General features: G+C 38.5%; 1 protein-coding gene across 9 annotated transcripts in view; it reads right to left on the reverse strand.

The window, feature by feature from the left end:
- GAPVD1 (GTPase activating protein and VPS9 domains 1) overlaps nucleotides 1-17,800 on the reverse strand; it is a 77,341-nt gene that overhangs the window by 11,329 nt on the left and 48,212 nt on the right. For 6 of the 9 annotated variants that reach the window (XM_073224549.1, XM_073224541.1, XM_073224547.1 and 3 more), the window contains 9 exons: nucleotides 15,649-15,726; nucleotides 15,149-15,519; nucleotides 12,677-12,764; nucleotides 11,616-11,696; nucleotides 8,083-8,205; nucleotides 6,873-7,002; nucleotides 4,341-4,450; nucleotides 3,867-4,026; nucleotides 2,860-3,047 (listed from right to left, as the gene is read on the reverse strand). In XM_073224549.1, the coding sequence (XP_073080650.1) occupies nucleotides 2,860-3,047; nucleotides 3,867-4,026; nucleotides 4,341-4,450; nucleotides 6,873-7,002; nucleotides 8,083-8,205; nucleotides 11,616-11,696; nucleotides 12,677-12,764; nucleotides 15,149-15,519; nucleotides 15,649-15,726 (1,329 nt within the window). The remainder of the gene's footprint in view (nucleotides 1-2,859; nucleotides 3,048-3,866; nucleotides 4,027-4,340; nucleotides 4,451-6,872; nucleotides 7,003-8,082; nucleotides 8,206-11,615; nucleotides 11,697-12,676; nucleotides 12,765-15,148; nucleotides 15,520-15,648; nucleotides 15,727-17,800) is intronic. The other 3 variants (XM_073224566.1, XM_073224557.1, XM_073224554.1) reach the window with 1 other exon arrangement.

Genomic DNA, 17,800 nt, shown 5'->3' on the forward strand with positions numbered 1-17,800 from the left:
CAGCTACATGTAGGAGAATGAAACTGGACCATTGTCTAACCCCATATACAAAGGTAAACTCAAAATGGATCAAAGACCTGAATGTAAGTCACGAAACCATTAAACTCTTGGAAAAAAACATAGGCAAAAACCTCTTAGACATAAACATGAGTGATCTCTTCTTGAACATATCTCCCCGGGCAAGGAAAACAACAGCAAAAATGAGCAAGTGGGACTACATTAAGCTGAAAAGCTTCTGTACAGCGAAAGACACCATCAATAGAACAAAAAGGAACCCTACAGTATGGGAGAATATATTTGAAAATGACAGATCTGATGAAGGCTTGACGTCCAGAATATATAAAGAGCTCACACGCCTCAACAAACAAAAAACAAATAACCCAATTAAAAAATGGGCAGAGGAACTGAACAGACAGTTCTCCAAAAAAGAAATACAGATGGCCAAGAGACACATGAAAAGATGCTCCACATCGCTAATTATCAGAGAAATGCAAATTAAAACTACAATGAGGTATCACCTCACACCAGTAAGGATAGCTGCCATCCAAAAGACAAACAACAACAAATGTTGGCGAGGATGTGGAGAAAGGGGAACCCTCCTACACTGCTGGTGGGAATGTAAATTAGTTCAACCATTGTGGAAAGCAGTATGGAGGTGCATCAAAATGCTCAAAACAGACCTACCATTTGACCCAGGAATTCCACTCCTAGGAATTTACCCTAAGAACGCAGCAATCAAGTTTGAGAAAGACAGATGCACTCCTATGTTTATCGCAGCACTATTTACAATAGCCAAGAATTGGAAGCAACCTAAATGTCCATCTGTAGATGAATGGATAAAGAAGATGTGGTACATATACACAATGGAATACTACTCAGCCATAAGAAGTGGAAAAATCCAACCATTTGCAGCAACATGGATGGAGCTGGAGAGTATTATGCTCAGTGAAATAAGCCAAGCGGAGAAAGAGAAATACCAAATGATTTCACTCATCTGAGGAGTATAGGAACAAAGGAAAAACTGAAGGAACAAAACAGCAGCAGAATTACAGAACCCAAAAATGGACTAACAGAAGATCAAGGCCTAGCTTGGATACCCAGAAAATGAACTAAGATACGATATGAGGAGGAGCTTCCGGCATCAGCACTCTCTGGAGGACTCGTGCCGGGGGATGATCATCAAAAAGCCTCCACAGGGATCCGGACGATGCTGCGGTTGTGGCTGCATCCAGCCCACCATCTCCTGGACTTGCCATGAGAAGGAGGAGGGAGATGTCTAGGCTGGCATGTGCATACAGTGAGACAACGAATTTGACCGGATCTGTCTGTTGGAACTCAACCAGGAGTTGGGAGGGGTGCAAGTTGTAGCACCCCAAAATCTCATGACTATAGACTATCTATGGTTAAAAGAACATATGGGATGTGAACAGATCCCAGAAATGGGCTGCTTTAATTTGTCTGATGGTTCAAGTACAGTTGGAAAATATCCATCATATCATAGATAAATTTTCACAAATGCCTAGGGTGCCTAAATGGTTTTCTTGGCTTCACTGGAGATGGCTGGTAATTATAGATTTGCTTTGTTTATGTCACCGTATTCCTATTATGTCAATATGTGTGTGCAAATTAGTTAGTAGTTTAAAACCTATACATACTTAAGGTACTATACAAGAAGATATGTCAAAGAAATAATCAATCCTCCCAAGTTTCCTTCATATGCTACATCTATAGCTTTTCTTCTTCCTTCCTAATTACAAACTTTAAATAGAATTCGTGCCTCATATCGAATTTACCGAGTATCATAATTCCTCCAGGTGGTAAAGATACCTCGAGACAAGTGCTGGGCATAGAAGCCACAGGGCATAAATCTGCAAAGAAGTAAAAAGCTAACCTTTGCAAACAATATGGCTTCTCTCTCACTTACCAACTTTACATTTCCCTGTTTGGCCCCGGAAGATGACTGGTTAGCCAGAGACGGGTAAGATTCCTCAAGGGAGGAACAACCTAAGACAGGCACAGTCGCAGGGGGGCCATCAGGTGAGAATTTGGGGATCAACAGAGGTGAGGCTCAGAACCTCACCCCCCCTGTTTTGAGAGAAATCTTCTGCATCCGTGGATGTTTTGCTGCCCTTGTCTAGCCTGGATTAATACTTAGTCCATAGGCACACACCTGATCATCTGATCATCTACATTTGCCTTCTTACAGCACTAAACTATGTTTTCTACCTTTATCTTGCATCTACCTACCACTTCAGCATTTTATTAAAAATAAAAATAATAATAATAATAGGAGAAATGTGGGATCAACATATAAATCAAGTACAAAAATCAAATGAATATTCATATTTGACCTGATGGTTTATAGGTCATATTGCATGATCAAAACCGAAAGTTTCTGTGATGACTGCCCTTGTACTGTTCACCATGTAAGAATTTATTCACTCTGTAAGAATTCGTTCACCATGTAAGAACTTGTTCGTTATGCTTCAGAAGATTGGAGACTGACGAGAATTAGGCTTGAGATGGATTAATGATTGTACATTGAGCATTGACCCCCCTATACTGAATTTTATTGTTGTTAACAACCATTTGATCAATAAATATGAGAGATGCCCTCTCAAAAAAAAAAAAAAAAAAAGCTGGTAGCAGAAAAAAAAAAAAAAAAAAAAAAAAAAAAAAAAAAAAAAAATGAAATGTATTGGTATGACATCAAGGTTTAATTATTAAGAATCCATAAAATAACCAGGAATTTAAGGAACTGCCTTTGACATGGTAGGTACTCAAACAAACTAGCAAAACAAAAATTTCCAAATCTCTCCAGTGGCTGAAGACGTGCTTAATCTAAAGGTCTTTAGTTACCTTGAATGAATTCCCTGATCTTCTTTTCTTTGCTCTCAAGCAGCAGTCTCACACAGACGGTGGTAAAGTATCTATTGGCTACCTCTTTGTCCCGCAAAACCCTTTGGAGTAGCCTTTCCAGGTGAGCCTGTGTGGTCTGCAGTCCTTGTCGACAACGGGTGAGATATGCAATATAGGGGGCCCTTTTCCTAAAAGGAGATATATTTTTAAATATTTTTAATTTATTTTTTTAAAGTACTTCATAAACTTTGATACTGCAAATTAGCATGACAGGCTGCAGACAACTACCACAAAGACTATGCTATCAGCTCAAGAAACAGAATAATTCTTTATGCTTGTGAAGAGTATCAGCTACTGGGTTGAACACTTAGCTTCCTAACTCACAAACTGTTCCTAAGTCCCTTTGCATCACTGGCCTATTTACATGGGAGCATGGTCTCTATGTTGTAGGATCTCATACTTAACAGGAAATTGATTGCCCCCGAAGACTAAAATAACAACAAAGTACAGTTAATATACCACTAGATCATTAAACATACCACCAATTATTTGCTTATAATCTAACTAACAATCATTAGGATACCTGTTCCCTAGGCCTCAAAGCCTCTTCCTTTCCTAAGCATCTCAGTTACTTTTTCACCTTAACTGTTAGCAAAGGACTGGCAACAAAGTGTAGCATATCCGCGGCCTACTCCTGCTTGCCTGCTCCAAAGGAGTCTTTCCTTTACCCCTACAAAAAGGAAATTGACACCCTAGTTATGGTGGCCTCACCTCTGTTAAAGCTGAACTTGTGCAAAGCTGAAGTAAACTGCACTTCTCTGTTATAAGAGCTGCTCATTTACCACTACATTTCCAGACTGAATATCCAAACGTGTTCCCTAGACATCTACATCCAGCCAAGCACTTTGTAGCAAGTCTAGATTTAGATTCACTTCTGGAATAAGGACCAAGAAGAAAATACTGCACCTGAAAATAGCTCTACAAGCGAAACAGGTTGGGCATATTACCTATAGTCCTCGGCGATAGATGCCAGCAGTTTCCTACAAGTCCTGTTATCAAAGCGGCACACACAACGCATTGTTTCTTGAAGTTGAGCCATTAGGTTCTTATCTTGTAAATTAATTGCTTCAGCTATTTGAACTTTTAAGAAGCATACAATTTCATTGTCTAAACCAAAAAATAAGAATTCTGTTATTGTTGAGAATTTCCAAGGGCCAAGATAAGCGATATGTCCTCCCTCAGTCTTTGGGATGTCAATTCTGAACTACCATCTTTCAGCAGCACTAGGTTGTACTGCCTCTCAATCTGAGAGCATATTAATGAGCCATCAGTAATCAAAGTGCCCTTAACTGATGCTAATACAAATGTATTAAGTTGAACCACTCTGAACTGCTGTATAGTTTAAATACAGCTGAACACTGGCAATTTCATATGGTTTAACCTATACAGAGAGGAAAAATAAACTTCAGGCAACCACGTACCTTCTGGGTCTGTATGGTCTGGTAAGCCATTCCTTGTTGAATGCGTTAGCACTGGGAAAGCAACAGAATCCGCAGAGCAAAGAGCAAGCCTCAGTTTCTTTTTTGCATCTCTGAGGAATGAGTTGAAAATACATTAATCTCTTTACCCATATATAGTCACATTTTATGAACATTCATCGTATAAATTAGTATGTTACCTCAGGACTCAAATGTTTCAAGTGGTGACAAATAAAAGATAACTTTTTTTTGGTATCATTAATATACAATCACATGGGCAACATTGTGGTTACTAGATTCCCCCCATTATCAAGTCCCCACCACATAACCCATTATAGTCACTGTCCACCAGCACAGTAAGATGCTACAGAGTCACTCCTTGTCTTCTCCATGCTACACTGCCTTCCCCGTGCCCCACTCCTACGTTATGTGTGCTAATCGTAATGCCCCTTATTCCCCTTCTCCCTCCCTTCCCACCCACCCTCCCCAGTCCCTTTCCCTTTGGTAACTGTTAGTCCACTCTTAGGTTCTGTGATTCTGCTGCTGTTTTGTTCCTTCAGTTTTTACTTTGTTACTACGTTCAAATGAGTGAAATCATTTGGTACTTGTCTTTCTCCGCCTGGCTTATTTCACTGAGCATAATACCCTCTAGCTCCATCCATGTTGTTGCAAATAGTAGGATTTGTTTTCTTCTTATGACTGAATAATATTCCATTGTGTATATGTACCACATCTTCTTTTAGTTACCCAAGGAGGAAGGCTGTAAAAGTGTTCTGGGCCAGGGCTATTCTGTAAGGTTGCCAGCATCAATCACATAACAGATTCTTTTGACTTTTTACCATGTTCTAAGTTCTATGATAGTTGCTCTGAGGAGAGTCATACAGATGTATTATGCCAGAGTTGGGAGGGACCACAGATGTCACCCAAGCCATCTCACTACCCAAACTAATAATGCCTCCTATCACATCTCTTGAGAAATGAGATGCTGATTCTGTACATGACAAGCTCACTACCCGACAAGAAGCCTTTTCTATTGGTCGAAACTTTTTTATGTCAAGCCAAAACCTGTTTCCTTTCAACTCACAACTACTGAATCCCCTACTACCACTCAGGGAGGAACACCCTTCAGTAAGTGCCGCCTTCTACAACAATCAGCTCTTCACACTAGGAGATGCCCCTGAGCTTCTTTTTTCTGCTGGAGTCTGTGCCCTTTTCTGGTCCTGCAGGGTGTGGATCAGAGCTGCTTCAGAATGTGCAAAACACCATCCAAAGAAAGGAGTTGAAACACCTCAGAGAACAGGCCAGAGTTTCGTCCTCCTGCAGGACTGTCACTTGCTCACCTTATATGACTAGCTTGGACTCTTTCTCTATTGGTTGGCTTCCTATAAAACTTATAATTTACAAATCAAGCTAATTAAATGTGGTATTTACCCATGTTGCAAAGACTCTTATAAAATATACAATGGTAAAAGCCATGGATAGAAATAAAAATTCTGTCTGCCATTCCCCCCAACTTTACTGTAGGAAAAAAATTATAAAGCTTCATAATATTTATAAATGAAGATACCTTGTAGAGAAGACAAGTAATGACTCTATAGCATCATCTTACTACACTGATAGACAGTGACTGCAGTGGGAGGCGAGGTGAGGGCTTGACAATATGGGTGAATGTTGAAACCACAATGTTGCTCATGTAAAACCTTCATAAGATTGTTTATCAATGATGCCTTAATAAATAAATAAAGACATGTTGTTTAGAGTTTGTTTTAAACTAATTTGTGGGAGGGGCTTGAGATAAATGCAAAACAATACTGGCCACATAATAACTGCTGAATGTGAGTAATGGGCACATTATTGTACTCTTCCATTTTTGTACATGTTTGAAAATTTCTCTAATAAAAAGTTAAAGAAAGGCAAAAACAGATGATTAGAGATTGGGGATGGAAAGGGGGAGAGAGAGAAAAAGAGAAAGAGAGAGAGAGAGAGAGAGAGAGATGGAGATGGGTGGCCTGTGCTTTAAAACTGATAATCCTTGTTCGGGGAAGCAGAGGGTCCCTAAGAAACAACGGCAGATTTTTCAGGCTCCTAATGTCATTTTCTTCCTCAAGCCCCATTAGAAACAGAAACCTGCCGAGGGAATGAGGAGGCTGACAGGCTGAGAGGGCTCCAGCAGGTTTCCTGGGGCCAGGGAACTCCTCAACAACTCTGTGGCTGAGCCGACCTCTACCTCAACCCTCCTCCAACCTCTCTCCCACGGGCTGGAGCTCTGGTTCAGCAGAGGCAATGCCACTTGTTCCATTTAAATTTATTACATGACCAGCAAGATCATATGAGGCACTTTTTATCCCTGATTTAAAGCCCTGGGTATACAGCATCCATAAGGGAAGCACAAGGTCTTCTCAGTAGAGAGCACTTCATTTTTACCTCTCTTCTTTATACACTTATTAAGTGACTCAATAGATCAGTGGGCTTAAAGTGACTGCAAAGGTAATGAGAAGTCCAAACCCCAAAGTTCTAAACCTATAAAAGCAGTACCTGTAAGAAAAAGCTGAGTCCTGTGGGTGGGCGGCCTGGCTGGCGGAGTCTGGGAGGTCATCGGCTGAGATGTTCTGCAGGGCCTCCTCACGAGGAGAGTCATGTGCACTTTCCCCATCACCCATAACCTCTGAACAAAACCCACCCCCCAAACAAGGATAAGCAGGTTACTCCAGAATATTCTGACACTAGTAGGTATTCAGAGCTACTCAACAATAAATTGGCATTGTGCTTTACAATAAGAACTCTTTGAAAAAGAAAGAAAAAAAACTTTAAAACTTAACCAAGTTATTGATAGCAAGATAATGTATCAAGAGACAGTTGTTGAGAAGAGAATGGTTTTACTTCCTAGACCAATCCTAATCCAAAACAATGAAAGCCTTATTAACTTAATGAAGACAATATTCTCTAATCAGAATCATTGACCCACATAACTAAAAAGTGCCCCAAAAATCTTTTTAAGTAGCACTCTTGCTTTATAGACATGGAATCCTGCCCAAGCACAAAATGGCGGCTGTGAAACCCTGGGCCAGCCAGTGGCCACAGCAGGCCTGTGCTTAGGTCCCAGAGGCTTCATCCACTGGTCAGGAACAAGTGAGCTGGCGACAAACTCACGAATGCAGCTAGAACAGATCCTGTGATTCCCAAGTTGTTTTTATGTTTTTAATGAATCAATTTAGATAGTACATATATATATACATAAAATCAAAGGGAATAAATAGTTCACTAGTGTAATGAAAATACTGTGCTTATGTAGGAAAAATATATTTATACTCAGGAGATAATCTTAAATGCTTCGGAAAAAAATACATAGAGAAAATGTGCCAAATGTTAACAACTGATAGAATAGAGACCTTCATTGTACTATTCTTTGAACTTTTCTGTTATTTTAAAACCTTTCAAACTAGAAAGTGTGGGAAGGTCTCCTCTCCCCCGGCTCCCTCTGAGGATCCCTGAGCCCTCCAAGCCAGCTCCCATTACCAGTGTGTCACAGAGTCTCCCAGAGATATTCTGCATGCACACAAGCATACATGCATGCAGTGTATGATTTACTTTTATATACTTTTGTTTCTGCTTCATTTATCTTGGGGTTTGTATAATATTTTTCTGACAGCTATTCAAAAGTAGCTATTAAAAAGCTACTTTTTATTCAGGTTATCTTTATCACTGTGATACAAGTTACTACTCAAATCTTAATCATGATTATCACCTGCACTTTCATAGTTTGCCATTGCTCCTTCACTGGGGCTGGTTCGTTTGATGGCATTCCTGTACTTGTCCAAAATATCCTCAGCGACCTGAGCTTGTGCACTGAGTCTAGGGCTGGGATCATCTGCAGGGGAAAGGAGAGTGAAAGAATTAGCTCCCCTTGGTTTGCACCAACTCTGATGTTAGTACGACACCAGTAGCAAAATCCCAAAGGCGGATTAGGAGGTAAGACTTAAAAAGAGCACATATCTCGATGTTAAGAGGCACCATGCAGCTGCCTACTCATCCCATTTCTAGGTCTGAGAGCCTTGCCAAAGCACAAAATTAGGACGATTAGCTCCACTTTCTCATCATCGCCAGAATTCTGCATGACAGTGTCAAAAAGTTCAGTGCAGACTGAATGGATGATGGGTTTCTAAAGTGCTTATACTCAAATCATTGTTATTAGCAATTCATGCTTACAAAACTTCCTACAATGCATTTTTATATGCAGACTTCATTTATTCAGACATCTCCATGCTGAAGGAGGGAAGAAAGAAGCATTCAAACTTAGAATTAACCCTTTTAAGTAACAGTAAAAAAAATGCCTTCATTCTCCCTTCACGAATTTCTCTCTCTATACCACCTCTGAAAACTTCAAATATTCATATTCCATCCCACTAAATCTCACCATGACAGCGCAGCTGCTGGAACAGAGCACTTTTGTGCATGCAATGGTGTGAGAGGCACTCCTAGAGAATCTAGAATTGTTGGGGAGTGCTGGACTTGTACCTGGGATGCACAGAGAGAAAGCTTATCACAATCACAGGGGCAGCTGTTTGCTGGCAGGACTGTTATCCTGGCAGCAAAATCAGCACATCGCAATGTCTTCCTGGAGTCTAAGATGGCAGAATCATTGTTATCAAAGCCAAGAACTGCTACAGACTATGGGACAAGATGAAGTTCCACGGTGAAATGCAAACTCCTGAGAGAGATCTAGGCCAGGAAGGTAACCATAAATGTCCACATCCTGGTAGAATCCCATTTTTCAAAAACTCTGAAAACACATAAGAATCATTAGATTTTCTGTATGTGAGTGTGTGTTAACAGCAGTTAGTATTAATAGCGGCTAACATTTATTGAGCACTTCTCACATGCCAGGAGCTGTGCTAAGCATCTTATTGTTTAGCTGTGCTAAACAATCTTCATTAATCATCATGACAGCACTGCAGGGAGGTGCCATAATCCCCCCCATTTTACACAAGAGGAGATCAAGGTGCGGAGAGGTTAAGCAGCTCACTGGCTCTTCTTCTGCTGCCACGAAAAAAATATTTAGTATCTGTGTCTCCATATAATTGTAGTGAACTGCAGAGAAAGAACTTCCAAAGTAATTTAATTTTTCTCCTATAATGGTATCTGAATGCATAAGGGAGTCCTAATAAAATCTCATCTTCAAAATGTACACTGATAAAACGTTTATCATTAAAAAATCTTTTTTTGGAGGGGGAGTACTTTTTTGCTTTATTGGCTTTGAGTGCTGTTCAGGGCTCTGAAAAAGGGACAATCAAATTTGGCTTAACACAGTCAAAGTCATAATGTTGCTTATAATCTTCATTTCTGTAACACCATTCTGAAAAATTTACCCAAGGAAAATAATAAGAACAAATAAAAAATGCTATATATACATACACACACATGAAGATGTGAGTAGAATTTTTACAGTAAAAAACTGGATACAACTTAAATATCCAAAAGCAAGAGAGCATTCACACTGTAGTAAAATCATATGACAGATTATCTTAGAGCTAATAAAAATTATTAAAAAACCAACTATGTTTAGTAGAAGTTGGGAAAGGGTTTATGAACTAGCAAGTAGTAAAAGAAGAATACAATGTGACACACATACTCTTGATTCAATTGTGGAAAAGCCTTGTATAAATATGGAGAAACTGGGACAGAACATGAAAAAAAAAAAGCATGGGGGATAATGGGCAGACTATTAAGAAATTTCCTTTCATAACATTTTAAAATTAGTTTAATGATAATTTTCAATAGGTCACTAATTTGGACTGGATAGAAATTTCTATACCAGAAGGGAAACTAAATTGCTTGAATTAAACACAAAGAAGATTATAGACTTCATGAGAAAAACTTACTTAGCTTCTGGTTTAAGCACCAAGAACCAAGAAAAATGTCTGTCCAAAGATGCAAGTAAAAAGTAATTTACAGCTTCTCCAAAGTTATTAATTCAACATTTTAAAAACATGAGATTTCATGAAGAGTAGTCTATAAACCTTCATGGTGTTCTAAAACTAGGACATGGTAGGGAAACCTAAATACCTTGCCAGAAGGATACCTTTCCAACACTTCTCAATAAGACTGCAGGTTCCTGAAGAACAGGGTCATGTGTGATTGACTTAATACTTACAACACTTAGCACAGTGCCTGGCATGAGTCAGATGTTCAATAAATATTTGTTAACTGAGTAGGATGGGCTTGACTGCTCTCAGCAGGGAACTGTGAACTGGAAGCATGGCTGCTGCTGTTCAAAACCCTTTATTCCTGGAAAGTCACCTCACTGAATAAAGAAGGGAAGTATGCTACAATGTGGAAATATGTCTAAAGATATAGACGTGGACATTAGAATAATATGAATTGAAATGAGATTCTACCTGTACTATGCTGAACTCTTTGAAGAGGATGTTCTTTTGAAACCCATTTCATTTTTAAATAAAATTCCTCACTTTAAGTTAGTAGGATAAAATAATTTAAGATCAAAATAAGAAAAAAAGAGGTACACAATTAATTTCCTTCTAGATGCTCCTGTCACTGGAAACAGCACATAGCTATCAAACTTAAGGTTGGGTCATTAACACTACTTCTCAAACTCTTTCCTTCAAGGGTACCCATTCATAATGTACCAAAAAAGAAGCTACAAAAATAAAAATGCTGAATAAGATAAAATCCAACCCCTAGTTATACTTTCCTTGGGTCAGATGGCAATGTTAAGATTATCTGAGCTGTAAAAAATTGGTAAAGTTTATAAACTTACGATACTGTTTAAATAAACACTTTATCACCAAAAAATGAAATGATTAGGTAAAACAGAACTTCACTGTGATCCCAAGTAATCAAGAACTATAGATGGAAATAAATTTAGAAGTCTATAATCAACATTAGAGAAAACTATTCCATCGATGATCCAAAGATATGGCATGCATAGCACTGAAACCATTACCGCACGTCCCTAAAAGGCACTGTGTCATCATCCGCTAACATGCTGAGTTGCAGGGCACACCTAGAGGCTCAGGGGCCTCATCATAATGCAAGTTATGATAATGAGGATGATGATGGTGGGGGCGGTCTGCAGGAAGAGCACACTAAGATTCACTGTGGCCACCAACTGGAACCACAGAGCTATGAAGAACATACTCCCCACTGTACACACACAGACACACTCTTCTAAGAAGGCAACGCTTATGGCACCCAAGAAAAAGTGTTATGAAATATGTGCTCTTGGAATGAAGGAGCCAGGAAGTCCATGGGTCTACAAACCTGTGAGTGTTGAGAATCTGTCAGGCCCCAGATCATCTTTGTCTTTTTCTTGTTTTTCTTTCTTTCTAAATGGTATAGGAGCTGGAAATTAAATAAAGTCAGTAGTGTGACATATAACATACTGCACTACTTGGAAGACAGCAGTCATTTTGGAGTTAACTGGTGTGCCAACATTTCTAAGTGAAAGGAAGGTGAAAAGTTTAAAAGCTAAGAAATCCTGAGTGTCAACTGATAATAATTCTTAAAATACAGCACTGAAGATTCTTAAAGCAGCTTTCAGAACCTGCTTTGGAGTCACTGGTCACAGGAAGAATGATTTAACAGGAACCTATTGGGACTAAATCAAAACCACTGTCTCTTAACCTTTGCTCAAAACAACACGCTCCAAGCTCTGAGCCTCATTCTCTCCTCCTCACCAAGTGGGCTGGAGCAGGCGTGAAAGCAGTGCTCCTCAGCTCCTGAGCGCCACAGTGCCAAGAAGAGGCTTTTGGAAGAAGCCCCTAGCTTTAATCCTGGATGCTCTCTCCTTGAAGGAAGAGATGCTTTTGCCAACTCAAATCTTAGTATCTACTGGTATGATGCCAGGCTATTCACAAAATAAGCAAACAATTTTATACAACTGCCTTCCAGAATAAAAAACTACTAGGGATATAAACATTCTCAATGCATGAACATAAACATAAAAAGCTTAAGTTTTTTATGTAAAGGATGAATTTTCAATGTTTAATTACCAATAGCATCCCTTTTTTCCTGCAATAATTATCAACAACACATATGTCAAAAGTTCTATTCGTTTAACTTCAATGGTGTATGTTATTTAAACAACCGTGACCTGCATGGCGTCCGTCCATGCAACCACTACCACTTCTTACAAAGAACAAGAAGTATCTCTAAAGCTCTGCCTTAGTGTTCACCTGAGCAAAACCATTTTCCATACCCTCAAAACAGCTAGAAACTTAGGTCCAGCAAGCCTCAGGAGTTGAGATATTGGCTGTCTGAAAGAGGATTTTTGGCTTTGGTTCTTGTTGCTAATACAGCATTCTAATATTTTATAAAATTACCTTTAGGCATGGCAGAAACAAAACGTTTTCTCCACCAAGGTCTGTTCCTGTCTGATTTCTCGTCATCACTATCTTTGCGTTCTTCAGTCTGTAGAAAAAGTTTGACGCTTTAGTTGGAGTTGAACAGCAGGATTAATTACTATAAAAAGGATTTCAGTTAGTTTGTGAAATACAAAAACCACTCTTATTTGTCTTAAAAGCTAAACTGTTCTTATTGCTGTATAGGCAACTTCTGGAACATGGAAGTATACTTTTAAGCACCAGACTATATGATCTGCTTGAAAGTAAGCACTACCTCATTACTGTTACTAAACCAAGTGCTTAATACAGAGCCTAGCATAGAGCAGGCACAATAAATACTTATACAATAAGTAAATGCAATGCACTGGAGTCTAGAGGGAGAGTAGAGATAGTAGCAGAAGTATTAATATTAAAACAGAGTATGTACTGTGTGCCAGACAGAGTGTATATTATCCCATTTAAACCTCACAGTAGCCTTAGGACTATTTGGCCCTTTCTATAGATGAAAAATATGAGGCTAAAAAAGGTTATCTCTTCATCTTTCCCAAAGTTATATAGCCTGTATGTGGCACATCTGGGATTCAAACCTAGATCTGACAAACTTCATGTCTGATTACCAATTATAATGAATTATAATTAAGATCACATGTCAAAGGACAGGGACTGTAATTCTGTTACTAGTCTATCATCCGATTTTAGATGAATCATTTATTTTCTCTTCTACAAAGCTGGAACTAATAATACCTTCTGTAAGGGCATCCATGTGATGGGCTATCAGAACCCAAGCAGAATGAGGGCATCTGTGCCAGGGAGAGCTTAGCAGCTGGGATGGAATACTGATAACATACAGGGGGACTGATCAAATAAGTACATACATAAAGAATAATAAAAGCAGATTTCTCAATGTTAGAGAAGGGAGTTATAAATATGGAAAGGGAGAAAGATGAAATAAATTCTGTTGTTTTTAGGCTGGAATGGAATATATCAGTTTGAGCTTGTGGTTCTCTACATATAGAGAAAGCTAGCCGTAGAAATAAATATATATGTAAATAAATATGTACACATACACCCCTCCCCCAGAGCTCTGTCTACTGAGAGGTCCTAGGAACAGCAACACTCCTACAGCAATGGGCACACCTTGTATCCAGATCTTGATTTTTAAAAACCATTTTCTCCCAAAAGGAACAAGGGCTCCTTATAGAAATGGTTGGCTCCAGAACCAGGGCAGACACAGTACAATATAAGCTCATAACATTTTGGGTCAGAAAGCAAAGGAATACTCAAATAATGACAGTTGTGTGTGTGTCCAATGAGCCCGGGAGCCAGCATGAAGGGGCTACCACTGGCCAAATCAGGGACAACTGGGCTTCAAAATAAATAACAGCAGCAAACCCACTGACTAAAACAGAAAACCATGAGTCCATAAGTATAACAACTAATACATGGATAAATTAAAAATTTGATGAAGAACAGGATGTTTATATATTTTCACAGTCCCCTCTCCACCCAAAATACTTATTAATTACAAAGGGAAAAAGAATGACAACACTTTCATCAAATTATCCAAATGAACATCATAGTAGTGGAACTAATTAAAATTGTGTGCTATGTGAAAGGATGTAATGAAAAGAACAGTGTCACTTTAGTGATATTCCTGCCAAACATGAATAACTGCATTTATTCATGAGAAAACACCAAACAAACCCAAATTGAGGGACATTCTAAAAATAACTGGCCTGTAATCTTCAAGAGAGTGAGGATCATGAACATCAAGGAAAGACTGAGGAAATGCTCTAGACTGAAAGAGACCAAACAGACATGACAGCTAAATAAAAGATGTGGTTTTGAATAGGATCTTTTTAGTATAAAATATATTACTGGGACAACTAGGGGTACATGAATGGAGTGTGAGAACTAGAGGGTAGTAATGTATCAATTTAAATTTCCTGATGTTGATGGCTGCACTCTGACGTGTAGGAGGAAGTGCTTGTTTGCAGGGAACTTACACTGAGGTATTCATAGGTGATGGGGCATTAGAGCATCAGGTGGGAAACTTAATCTTAGATGGTTGTAGAGAGGTTCCTTGTACGTATCTTTTCCCATATTTTTTGACTTTGTGATTGTTTCAAGATAAAAAATAATACTTCATCTAACGATCCTGGAAGGAAACTGTGAGGTTTGAATGAAGTCAGATACAAAATTGCTTGGAGAAAAGTTTAAAGTGTCAAAAAATGCAAGACACATTACTACGAAACCAAAGTAGTGCAGCTTTCTATGGGTCATGCTTACAGACATACTAGATTAAAAAATCATCTTTAATCATGACAATTGTCCACCCTTAAGCCTAGGTTTATACATTTCATGTTAGCTTCAGATATCAAGAGAAGTGAGGCAGACAGAACACTAGAGCTGACCACAATCAGCAAATTTTACATGGCTGGTGTCCCATACCTCTCCTCTCGAGGAGTCCTTACTCGGGGATGAAGATGACGAATGCGGAGCAGCCACCAAAGAGGTAGCACCAATGGCTGCAGCTGCAGGGAGTTCTCGCTCTTCATTCCCTGGACGTCGGTTCCAGCTGGGGTCACTCATGGGTCGCCGGACAGAAGATACTATATCGGAGCTCCTGCTGCGAACTAGTCTCTCAGGGTAAGAATGCCTTTGCCTGAATGCCTCCATTTCTGCTGGAGTTAAAATGTGGGAACCAAAGTTTGGCAATCGAACCTCATGGCCTCCCACAGCTCCTTCCAGGATTGGAGGATCTGGTGGTGGATGCGATGGCCTGGCATAGTGAACTTTTGGCCTTACCACAGCGGAAGCCCCTGGAACACAGGAAAAAATGTTTGCAACTGAGACACAAATGATCCAGCAAAGGCATTAATAACGGATTTTAGTTTTGTTCTTCCATCCATGATAAGACAAAAGTCAAAAAGCCCATTTGTCTAGTTTACCTTCATGTGAAGACAGTGGATCAAACATGGCAAGCAGAGATTCTGACTGAGAAGGAGGAGAGGTCAGCTGGTGGGCGCCTAAAACAGAAGGACAAACTGTGAAACCAAGTCAGAACTCAGGACTCAGTGAGAGTTCCAATACAGTGAAAAAGGTTCTAGCATTCTTCCGGTTTTCCTTTTTGGATCAATTAGAACTGGAGGGGCATATCAGGAAAAAAGAATATAATAAATATCATATTCTGATTGCTGCAAATTCATTTTATGCTTTTATCTACATACATGGATTTTAACTACATTTAAGTGGTCTGGCATCCACATGCCTCTTACTTTTAGTGGCCAAACTATATTATGGTTAATGCAAAAAGCAGGGCCAGAAGATGTAAATCATCAAAACTTTCAGAATGTCACAATTTCCCAGAGCCTTAGCTTCCCTCCACCTGTAAAACTAGAGGCAATACCATTTACAGGAGGAGTATAAAAAATTGCAAAATTTGAAATTCTAAGCAAATTGTTCTCAGCAAATGACAATTTCTAAAAGAACTCACAGCAAAAATGAATAGTACTACATTATACCATAAAACAAACTCAAACTTCTAAGTACACTATTTGAAGCTACAAAATAAAAGATGACTCCTCTAAGCATATGTCTAAAGAACCAAAATCCAAAATATTAAAACAGGTAAGTATGTGGAGGCTTATATGCGGAGGCTTAAACTTTTCAATACATACAAAGAATGGTTACTCTACACTTTCTGAGTTTGAGCTCTTTTTTGATAATGAACAAAAGGACGATTATGCCTTTTGATTTTTCCTTCTGTCTTATGTCTTACATTTCCCTTCCTTTTTGAAAATGTCAGTTCTCAAAATTTTAGTCTTAGAACACTTTCACATTCTTTAAAATTACTGACCCTAAGAGCTTGTCTATATTGGTTCTATCTTTGATGTTTACTATATTAGAAATAAAAACTGGAATGTACAAATATTTATATATTCATTTAAACATACCCATTAAATGGTATCACAAATAACCCCTTTTAATGAAAAGTAGCTACATTTAATGGAAATAACTATATTGGGGAAAAAAAATAACTATTTTTCCAAAATAAAAAACAAAAGTGACATTGTTTTACATTTTTTACAAAGTCCTTTAACATATGGTTTAACAGAACACAGCTGAAGTCTATCTGCTTTTGCTTTCAATCTGTTGCAATATATTGCTTTGGCTGAAGTATATAAAGAAAAGGAGGCCTGACACAGATACATAGTTAGAAAAAGGATGATATTTTAATAGCTCTGTCAGATAACTGTGGATACTCTTCTTTGATAACAACGCTTAACCTTGACAAGTAGGTTTTTAAAGGTTAGCTACAATTTGGAATTTAAACCCAAATCAGTAACTTTTTTGTACTCTGTTACACTAAAAATTAATTGATCTGTCTTGCACTTTGAACAGATCTTTTACTCATGCATGACTTTGTAACATCATGCACTGATCATCTGGAAAATACCGGTTCAGTTAGATGTGCCTATCTTCCAAATGTTGACACATTTCATCATATAAAAAAAAAATCACATTCTTGCTATCACCATCAATCTCACCCAAAGTCTTTAAATAGCAGGAAGCTGTCAAACTTGAGGTGGGCACAAATTTTCTGAAATTATAATTTTTATCTCAAAGCATGAATTTTACCATTTGGAAATGGTAAAACTTTTTAATTTTTTAAGAAATGTCTACCAAAAACCCAAGTATGAATGACTATGGTTTGTTAGTAATTCTTTCAAGTAAAAATGGTATTTCATAAAAAACAAACAAGAAAAAAAAAACGGCTAGTTAAGCTCACAACTCAATCATAAGTGCTTTTCCTTGAGACACTTCATCGTATTTCAGAACGCAGCAGAAATGCGTTAGGGGTACATCTTATTTCTTTAGAATATTAAGTAGATGTGTACTCAAGGGTAGAAATACAATTAAATAATTTTTACTGCTTCATCAAAGACATTCATAAGTAAAACTTTCTTTTTTAACTGGAGAGAAGAGTGACTGCTAGCATGGTTTGGTGCCTTGCTTCACGCTGAGGCCTTGGCAAATTTACCCACCTTTACTTGTGTGCCACTGGTGCAAATTTCCATCCAGTGAAAAAGACAATAATCT

The sequence above is a fragment of the Manis javanica genome, chromosome 2 (genome assembly GCF_040802235.1).
Source record: "Manis javanica isolate MJ-LG chromosome 2, MJ_LKY, whole genome shotgun sequence".
Taxonomy (NCBI): domain Eukaryota; kingdom Metazoa; phylum Chordata; class Mammalia; order Pholidota; family Manidae; genus Manis; species Manis javanica.